This window comes from Melozone crissalis, unplaced genomic scaffold, assembly GCF_028551555.1.
Source record: "Melozone crissalis strain CALT ecotype California unplaced genomic scaffold, PUWL_Pcris_2 ptg000097l_1, whole genome shotgun sequence".
Lineage (NCBI taxonomy): Eukaryota > Metazoa > Chordata > Aves > Passeriformes > Passerellidae > Melozone > Melozone crissalis.
Window position 1 is genome coordinate 1,187,756 of NW_026535874.1, and position 10,749 is coordinate 1,198,504.

General features: G+C 49.7%; 1 protein-coding gene across 1 annotated transcript; it reads right to left on the reverse strand.

The window, feature by feature from the left end:
* Positions 1–4,229: 4,229 nt before the first annotated feature.
* On the reverse strand, positions 4,230–9,411 carry LOC128947366 (cell division cycle protein 20 homolog). Its single transcript, XM_054291620.1, is given in 11 exon segments — positions 4,230–4,283; positions 4,285–4,409; positions 4,718–4,835; positions 5,007–5,131; positions 5,237–5,490; positions 5,831–5,907; positions 6,219–6,415; positions 6,771–6,899; positions 7,825–7,921; positions 8,527–8,672; positions 9,219–9,411. Coding segments are annotated over 11 exon segments (1,515 nt in total).
* Positions 9,412–10,749: the final 1,338 nt, after the last annotated feature.

Genomic DNA, 10,749 nt, shown 5'->3' on the forward strand with positions numbered 1-10,749 from the left:
CCTAAAGCCATCACTGAAAGGGACATGGATGGGGACTGCAGCTGGATCTTCCAGTGCTCTCCAGTTCTGACTACTCTCTAAGTGAACCCAAACCTCATTGGCAGCACCTTGAGCACATTGACCCTGCTCACCCCTCCTGGAACGTGGTGTTCCCACATCCTGCACCAGCCTTTTGCAGGGAGTGACCAGCTCCCAGCTGCTCTGCTACCCTGGCCTTACTTTCTGTTTGCCAGCAATGAACTTAACGGATACACTCCTGAGAAGCCTAGCACAACATTTGCTTCTCAGGAGTTCTTTGGCAAAAAGACTCCACTAGTCCCTTGTTTTGCACAGAGAAGGAGGTCCTGACAAAGCATGAGGCACAGGCAGGGCTCTGACATACGAATTCCTGAGCCGCAGGATTCCACCCATTGTTGTTCCTAGCTGCTTTGCTGATATTTTAGAGCCAGTTCTGGACAGGGGCTGCTGCTGACAGGGTAGGAAAATTTGGAGAAAAAAAGGTGCAGGAGACAACAAAAAAACCAAGGGGGGAAACCCTTAGAAATACAGAGCACAACAGAAGTCCTTGGAGATGGTTCAATAGAAAATGCCAGCAGCAGTGAGCAGAGCCGAGGTTGCTCACTGCCACCCCAGGGGCTCCTCATGTTGCCCGAGTGATAAATGACACAAAACTCGGATAAGTTTTGTGGGTGCTTTATTACGGGCCCGGGGTGCTGGGGGACTCACGTCCCAAAAACCCAAGCCCCCGATTTCACATATGGGTGCTTCCCTCTTATACATGCGATTCACAACAAAGTCTCCAAGAAACAGTTCCCTTGTGATACATTCCTTAGTTCACAGGCAAGATCATAAATCTTCTGCTTATCTTATTCTAAGAGCATTGTATGCTGCCTTCAGATAGGTTAGCATTCTTACTCTCCTGCACTAGTTTAATTATTTACTAAATTCCTAAGACTACCTGCTAAGTTACACACAAACCAAACACACACACTATCAACGGCTGCAAAACTGCAAAACTGCTTTTAACAAACCAATTCACACACAACTCATAACTAAACTATAATTACACATTTTGCTAAATTTCATTTCTTTTCCAACACTCAGTCCCCTGCTGGTTTGTGTCTGATGCAGCCCTGCCTGGAAAGGGCTCCAGGCTCTGGTGTTCCCAGCTTGCTCCAGGCTACATTCTTAGCAGCACTGAAAGAAGAGGTGAAACAAAGAGCCATTTTCTGTCCTGCCTGCAAACTCTTCTCCTTCAGTGCCACTGCCAGAGATCATCCCTCTGTCAGCTTGGCACTGTGCCTGCTGCATCCTCATCCCTGTCCCTTGCATCAGCTCCTGCACATCATCAGCACTCGCTGTCCCACATCATGAACAGAGAGAGCTGTGTCAGAAGAGCAAGGAGTGCATTTTCTTGGCTGTGAGATGCAAAGCTGTGTTTCGTGTCAGGCACAAACAGGCGATATGTGTATATGTGAATGCAAAATGTGTGGACCCCAACAATGGGAGAGCTGTGAATTCTAATAATAACTGAGGAAAATAAAGCATGGAAAAAGACTTTTGAACCTATCTTTTGTTTGCAAATTAATCCTAGTTGATTTAGGAGCATTTGAATTAAAGTGTTATAGATGTTGCTTTTTGCTTGCATTTAATCCATAAAGAGTTCTGCAATAATAACCTTTTGAAGTATAATTTTAGAATATTACTTGTATCCTTGAAACTGTAGCTTTGGAATATATATAAAGAAAATATGCCTATCTCACACCTTATTGAAGCAGAGAAAAACAGTTTGAGAAAAAAAGATGAACATCACCTCAAGGATTTATGGTTTCGACCAAAGGGAAGCTGGACATCACTGTTATGAGATTTGGATTCTCTGCAATTAAAAGGTGGACACACATTTGGGGAGCTGGACCCCACCAGATGAGATTCATCTTTCTTCTTTTGGAAACTGGACCGTCACCATCTGGGGATACTCCTTTGAGATACATCCTGAGAAATTAAAATCACAGTAGTGTATAGAATTGTGATGTAATAATTTGGAACAAAAATTGCTGATGAGTAAAAGATTGGAAATAGAAACTGCTGAAAAAAACTGATGAGTACCCCTATAAATACCTGTAATCCTCAATTATCAGTGTGCAGTTGGAGGGAAAACTTCCCCCACTGTACCCAGCGCTGTATTGCTCATACTTTGCCATAATAAATAATAAATTGATTGCTGCTTGAATATTGGCCTAGTCAGGCTTCTGATTCATAACACTGTTAGCTGTGCTCTTCTATGGGCTGGCCATGGTACTTTGTAATTAATATGCTGTCATGCTGTGAACTGAATTCACACCTTACAGGGCTGTGTTTACTGGGCCTGCTGGATCAGTGCCCACTTCCTTCCTCTGCTCCTCCTCACTCCAGGACTGTAAGAGACCAGCATGGGGTCAAAGACCCTGCAGTATCATTATTCTCTAGTAATGCTCAGAGGTCTTCTAAGGGCTATGTAATGCACAGCATCTGGGTGTGGGGCATGTGCTAAGGAGAAAGAAAGAGTCTGTGAGAAAGCTGAGCTGCTCTTACATGGGACTGCAAAAATGACAGGAACTTTTTGGCATATAAAGCTTTCCTTCCAGGTCACGGACCAGGGAAGGCCTAATCAGCTGTGGCCCCACAAAGCAAGTCTGTGCTAACTCCCAGCACCAAGTGCAGGGGTGTGGGGCAGGGCTCCTACAACAACAGCACAGCTCTGTGGAAGAGCCCAGCCTTGCATCTGGGTTCCTGCCTGCTTCCCCTTTAGAGACAGCTGTGGCCCTAGGATTTGTGTCTGAGGGAGACACATCCTTGGACCTCCTGATCTTTCCCAAGTGGCCAAATGGGGATGCACCAGCAGCACTGCTGGGAAGGTGCTGGCTCAGTGGCTGTTTTTGAGACTGTGCCCCCCATATCAGCTTTATGTGTGTGTGTGGGGGTGCTGTGGTGGGTGTGGTTACACACTCACTGGCTTTGGCAGAGCACAAGTTGGAACCTTGGAAGGTTCCAGCTGCTGTAAGGCTCAGGAGGCAGAGCTGGTGCTAGGCACAGTGTGGCACTGTGCTGAGGGAAAGGTGAAAACAGTTAATAATCCACCCTCAGCTAATCACTGAGGGCTGATGGGAGGCACAGGCTTGGTGGAGCTGCTTTGTACAAGCCAAGGTGCTTATCAGCTGTGCGGTGTCCCCAGCAGCCCCTGGCAATGCTGGTGCAGCTGAAGGACAGGCTTGATGGGTCTGGTGCAGCCCCACAACCTCAGACACTGCGGCTCCACCGTGCAAAGCAGCATGGCTGAGCTGGTTGTTGGTCAGGTAAGGGCTCAAATATATTTTCTGCAACTTGCTCCAGCACAGTTCAGCCTGGAAAAAAGGCATTTTTCCAAGTGTAGGGGAGTCAAGCCCCAATAAATGTCAGCTGAGCCCTGGTGCTGGCTCCCCTGCATGAAGCCTCAGTGAGGCACCAGGGCCTCCTGTCAGCAGGAGGGGAAGGGAGATCAGAGTTGTTGGAAGAATACGTGACTGAAGGCTGAGCACAGGGTTGGTGGTGCTTTGCATGGCTCTTGCATGTCTTGCATGACATCCAGGCTGGCTGTGGCAGTGTAAGCTAACCTTTTGTTTTGCATCAGGCTTCATGCCAGAGCCAGCCCCTTTCCAGCCTTTGGGGTGATTACAGCTGTTGCTCTATATTTCTCTCCCTTCTTTTTTTTCCAACAGCTATTCTACTCCAGCACCATAGGCAGGCAGTGATGGCTGCCTGTAGCTAACAAGACAAACTGAGATCTGCCTGCAGAGCCATGGTAAGGTGTCTCTGGGCTTGTGAGACAGGCCAGGACAACACAAACTGAGGCCATAGCCATGCTGTGCTTTCAGTTGAGCCTGTGGTGGAGCTGCTATGCTTGTAGTCAGCATCCAGATGGGGCAGGTGACATATCTGTCTTAGCTGGGACAGAAACAGAAGTACAGCCCTTGCACAGCATCCTTCTGCTAGGCTGTGCTAAGCTCAGGGGCCTCTAAACTGGTCCTTAAGACCTAGGTCTCCACTCCTTGCCCAGATCCCCAGCCTCAGGGAGGACTTGGGTTTAGGAGCCACGGCTTTTTCTTCCATAAGACTCCATTAAGAAAAAGTCAAGTTAAGCAGTTCATTGACATTTAAAATACTGTACAGTGTGTAAAACCAAATATCCCCCTCCCCACAACAATCCCGTGCTCTCAGCGGATGCTCTGGTGAAGAATCCCACTTTTGGCACTGTTTGCCTTCTCTTTTCTCCTTCTTCTTTATGGGATCCATCTCAAAACAGCTCCAGACCTGCACTGTTTCATTAGCAGCTGCTGAGGCCACTGTTGTACCATCAGGACTCATGGTCAGGTTCAGGATTCTATCAGTATGACCTGAGGAGGAGAAGGAATGTGCAATCCAGGCTGAGCTGATCAGCACATGCACATTTACTCCTGTATGCTCCCATGAGCCCTGCCAGCTTGCATAGCTGTCCCCCCAGTGGCTGTGGCAGCGTGATTTCAGACCCCAAGCACACACTTGGATCAGTGGTATCTCTTCCACAGCCCCGTGGGCATGCTTTACTCCTAGCAGCATGGCCCCGGATACTGTCCTGTATCAGTGATGCTGCAGGCTCAAACCAAGGAGTGCAGCTGTCTTCAGCCTCAAACAGCCCCCCCACACCCAGGCCCTGTCCACCTACCTTGCAGCTCTGCAACCTTGGTCATAGTTGGATAGTTCCATATAATCAGCTCATTCTGCGCAAAGCCATAGGCTGAAATGAGCTCCTTGTAGTTTGTTGACCATAGGATAGAAGAGACCTGCACAGAGGCAGTAACACAGGTGATACAGGGTCCTTGCGCTGATGCTCACCACTCGGAGGTGAGCATGGTCCCCCTCCTTCCCTGTGCCTTTGGGCCTGAGGAGCCAGCGGCTCTGTGTAGGTGTGCTGCCAGAAGGTGTTTGTCTCCAAGCTGATGTTCATATCTCACCTGGGAATGGGTATCAACAGCACTGAGGCAGGCGCCAGAACACACGTTCCAGATGCAGATATGTCTGTCTCTAGTGCCACCTCCAGTGGCTAGAACATTCATCTGGCATGGGCACCACGCCAGGCCTGAGCGAGGAGAGTTCATTTTAAAACATACAAGAGGCAACCTGCACCCAGCCAGTGCTGCATGCCTGCCTTGCACACACATATCCGCCCGTGGCAGCTCTGTGCTCACCTTGACAGCACCCTGGTGCTGAGTGAAGGTCTGTAGAGGAGCAAAGTCTCCACCCCCACCTTGGGTGCATGGCCAGACGTTCGCCAGACTGTCACTGCCACCACTGGCCAGGTAGTGGCCATCCAGAGACCATCTGAGTCCACACACCTCGTCTGTGTGGCCAGCAAGGGTGGCCACGTGATGCTCAGCCACTCGGACATCGTGGTGATGGATGTGCCCAGTCTGTGCACCACTGCAGAGAGAAGAGAAGGCTTGCAGGGTCAGGCTGCTCATTTTCACCCAAATCCATTTTTGTTATTGCAAGACTGCTATACCTGCCACTGGGTTTCAACCAGTGTTACCAGCAACACAGGTCTGTTGGTGTGAGTGAAACACCCACACAAGCTCTTTACAACTTCAGCACAAATTGCAATACAGGAAAGAGGCCTTCTCCTCACAGCCCCAACAGATAAGGCTAAATAAGAATCCCAAGCCAGGACAAACTTCTCTCTGCCATCCCTAACCCATGCCACACGTAGATTGAGGGATAGGAGTTTGCAACAACTGGAAACTGCCCTTGACCCACTGCTTTACCTGGAGAGGATGCAGCTTTCCAGCTGAGGGTTCTCACAAGGCCACAATGGCTGGTCATGGTTCGGAGACATTTCTGTTGCTCAACGTCCCATAGCTGGAGAGGCAAAGCAAAAAGTTCTTCAGAAGAAACCCAATCCTGTTTCTATGCCCTAGGAACCTCACTGCACAGGCTCTCTCAGCTTACTCAGTAAGGGAACAGAGAAAATGTGTATCTCATGACTATAGCACAGAAGGTTACGCTACTTATCAGAAAACCCCCAGACCAAACCCTGCCTTGCACACTGGGCAGTTCCACCCCACACCAGGGAAGACAAGTCAGGTGCATGGCATCCTTCCTCTGCCAGCCAAGGCCCCACAGTTCTGTCAATCCCTAGAAAACACCTCTAGTTTTAGTCCTGCATTCACCTGAACCTCAGCACTACTTGTGCCAACAGCAAGATAGTCTCCATCTTTAATCCATGACACAGAGGAAATGTAAGGATATGGATGCTCCGTCTGCAGTAGGGGGATAATCTCCCTAGTACCGTAATTCCACAGATAAACAGCGTTGTCCAGAGCCACTGCCAGGAAGTTCTGGGAGCTCCAGTCTACGAGATTCAGATCTACAATTTGAAAGAGCAGTGCAGGTCACACCATGCTTGGCTAGAGAGCCCTGCCCTTCACCCGTGCTGATGCAGCAGGCGCGGGTGCACATGTGCACACACACACGTACAGGTGAGGGGCAGCCTTCTGAGTGTCACTATGCCCAGCTGCTGGGGCCAGGTACCCTGCTCCAAGGCACCTACACAGTGCCCTAGACCACTGTCCCTGTAAGGCCACACAGGGACACTCCAGAAGTGGTCTGTGCTAGCCTGGGTACACAAAATAATACAGACAGCCCAGTCACACTGTCCTAGGAACAGCAATCCAATGCAGAATGTTCTGGATGCCCAGCACTCAACCCTGTAGCCTACTTACAGTAGTCATTGAACATCTCTGGTGCATCCAAGACCCAGTCTGGCTTTGAGGGAATATATCTGCTCTTCTTCCTGCTGGATCCAGGTGCCATTTTCTGACTGTAGAGCACTTTCAGGTTATTCTGATAGCCTGTGTGCAGGGGAACAGGTTTGTTAACCTGAGTTAGTTTCCTCCCAGCTGAGTGCTGCTCACCCAACTAGGAATCCCTTGGAGTGAAAATAAAGTCCTAAGAGAAACACTCACAAGCCTGCCGTGCACGAAAATCACTGGCAGAATGAACTGCTGAACAGGGGTGAGCTACAATTTGCTCATTCATGGAAACAAATTTAACAAACACTTGGGTTTTTGAATCCCATTATATTTAGTTGCAGTTTAAGCTAGAAAATGCACAGCAGAGACTTTGATGCTCTTACAGACTTCATGAAGGCTTGGAACCTGCAGTACAGGTGACTGTCACCGACATCTTTTCATAAAAATCCTTTCTTTAGGATTTTTCTCCCTTCTGAGAAGCTGTGGCCTCAGCAACAAAATGTAAACAATGGTTATCTGCTGCTGTGGAATGCAGCAGGTGGATGCGTGATTGGTCTTGGGTGAATGTTTGGATTTACTGACCACTCAGAGCAGAGCTGGGTCTCACTCTCTGTTGAGACACAGAAATTTGTTTATTTATTCTTTTTCTATTCTTAGCTTAGCTAGCTTCTGAGAACTTTCCTTCTATTTCTTTTAGTACAGTAATAATGTAATATATATCATAAAATAATAAATCAAGCCTTCTGAACATGAGGTCAGATTCTCATTTCTCTCTCCACCCTGAAGACCCTTGCAAGCCCTGTAACAGGTGACCAACTGGCAGTCATAGCAACTCTCCTAAATAAATTCACTGTAACTGTTATGCCCTCCCTCGACCTCAGGAACCGTAAGAAAGGAGACTCCAGCCTGTACAGCTCTCAGAAACCAGTTGATTTCTCCTGTGACCACACACAGAGCCTCTGTGTTGCTGTTCCCCTGACCTGATCTCTCCTGCTGATTCAGCTCACACGACTCTGTATCATACCTTCTGGAGCATTCTGTGGTTTTCCACTGAGGTGGAGGATCTTTGCCTCTTCTACATCAAAACCATTCAGATTCACTGCCCAGGCTTTCTGTTGCTCCTACAGAGACAAATCACCCTCAGTGCAATGCATTTAAAACAATTCCCACACTGCAATTTAAACAGACACCTAAGTCCCCTTCTCTTAGAATCTGAAGATGTTTGACTGTGCTGCAAGGGTCAGTCACACAGAGGCAGGTCAAAGCAGTTTTCCCTCAGACTTACATACATCGTCCTGCTCACATTTTCACACAATGGCAAACTCAGTGTCATTGCCAGTGGGAAAAGCCACAGCCACAAAGCGACCAAATGCTTCATAAACAGATTTCAGAACACAGTGTAAAACATTCCAGAAGTATTCCCTGTGGAGACATTGTCCTAGAATAGCTACCACCAGCAGTTTCACTTTGCATAGGCTCACAGCTTTGTGTTTTTGTTGCCTGCTACATTTTAAAGCCTCATTAGTCAAAGGTAGATTTTGCTGCTAGAAGCAGCATAGGCTTAGAGTGCATGGCAGTCTCTACAGCTTCAATCTCATCCTAGGCTCCTGAAGCCCAGAGCTGCAAGTAGTGATGGCTGGGACTTGTCAGTCCCATGTGCCCACTTGATAAAGGGGCAGGAAGGAGTAGCGGTTGTGAAGTAATTGTAACTTAGCAACATTCTCACCTTCTTGGTAGGGGAATCCTCATCAGGGTCATTCTCTTTGGTTAGAAGGAAATTTGCCATCTCCATCTGCATAGTGCTGCGTTTGGGAATGTAGCGATCCCCCCCAGCCTTTGTGGGGGTGCTTTGAATTTTGGATCCAGATTTACCTGCATTCACATATGAAAATATCGTCTTACAGCTATTTAACAGCCTGTATTAGAGCTTTCATGGGAGCAAACCCAACACTCCTCCACATCACACCCACCAGACAAGTAGGACTCTGAGGTCTCATGCCACCCAGTCACAACTAACTTATATTTTCCTCCCTGCCACCAAGTTGGTTAGGGACAGTGTGGTGCAACTCCTTGGGTCTAGTGCAACAATTCCAGAGTCCAGAGATAAGGGGAAGATACTAAAACGCTCACAAGATGTAAAGCTGTCAGCTAACAGTCCTGCCCACACTCGTCCTAGCATACAGCTGTGCCAGCAAGGCTCAGCTGGGCAAACAGCAGCTCGCCAGCCCCAGTGCTAAGAGCTCTGCCCCTAATGCTGACAAGGAGGTGGGTGGCTGTCAGGAGCACAGACCACCTCCTCCTGCCTCAGCAGCAGCCAGTAGGGCAGCGTGGCAGGGAGCCCAGAGCCCCATGGCTACAGACAAGCATCCTGGGCGAGGCTCCCGCACTCAACCTCTGTCGCTGGGGGCCGGCGCTCACCGGGTGTCTTGGACGGTGTCTTGCTGGAGCTGCGGAAGCAATTGGCCGGCTTCATGGGCGACACGCCGATGGGACTGGGCCCGGGGCCACTCTCCTTGGCCTTGCGCTGCCATCGCGTAGGCGGCGCATTCGGGATCAGCGTGTCCAGCTTCAGCAGCCCGCGCAGGTCCGCCTCGAACAGGAACTGCGCCATGGTCCTGTGGGCGGGCGGCGTTGGCCGTACCCACCGGCCAGGCTGAGCCTACTCTGACAGGCCCCGCTGGCCTCCCCATCACCGGACCGTGCAAGCGCTCCGGCTGCTCCTCCCCACCAACGGACACCCCTACGCCCCCCAACCGCTCCTCGGGACACTCCATCAGCCTATACACCCTCCCTCCACTCCTTGGGGGTCCTTGATCAGCTGGCACCCCTTCCAGCCGCTCTTTGGGGCTTCCTCCGATAAGCGACATTCTCCTGTCCCCTGCCTTTCAAGGGCAATCTCGTCCCTGTTCTTTACCCTCCCCACCGTGCTTTGCCTCTGCCCTGTGCCCCTGGGGCTGCTCTTGGCCAGGCAGCCTCAGTGGGAGCCAGCACTTGCTGCAGCCCCAGCAGGCCCCCCAGGACAAGGCCCAGCAATTAGGAGGCCAATGAAAGCTCTGGGCAGCAGCAGAACCCTCAGCAGAGTTCTTTGGACCGTCATGGACTGGCCACACCTACACTGCAGCCTCACTGGCAATGTTTCCTATGTACAGTAGACTTTCAAAAGAAGCTGTTTGAGGGAAAGGTGAACTAAACACTCACTGTCTTCTCTTAAGTCCAAATTCGGATAGAGCATAAGATGAAGATAAGCTCCAAAACAAGCAGGCCTGCCAGGAACCCCAGCCAGCAGCCTGTTCCCTGACAGAAACCCTTTCCAAGGCCCTTCTGGGCATCAGGAACATGTGCTGTGGTTCCAGCTGCACCTGTGGGAGCAATGGGGAGGGTCAGCCCGTGCTGTGCTGCACTGCTGAGCTGGCAGCACGGTGGATGCGGGCAGGACATTCTCGGTTTCCCCCAGAGCTGGGGCCTGCAGGCACCTTGGTGCCCCTTGGCAATGGCTGTGCCACCCAACCAAGCCCAGCAGGCTGGGAGGAGAGCCCGGGTGCAGCAGGAAGCTGAGAGAAGGCCCTGCTCTAGAACTGAGGGAGTTCCACCAGAAGCAAACAAAGATGGTAACTTGAAGACATTCCCACTGTGCTCAAAGTTTGTCTGAGAAGACTAAGATGTTAGCTTGTCCAAAATCCCAGGAAATATCTGGGAAATGGTTTTATGTATGTTGGTTGTGACCAGATAAAAAGATCCTGTGGGAAAAGAGCCTCTGCAGCAGGCTGGCAGGCTGAAGGGGTCTTACTTCTTCCTAAAATAAAGATTACCACTGAAATGCAATTTTATTTTTTTATTGTATAAGGGGAAAATATTTTCCAGACCTCTAAAACCAGTTTCAAAAATACAGATGTCTTGTGGAAAAAGGAATGAAACATATGGGGATTTCTCTATACAAGAGATATTTCTA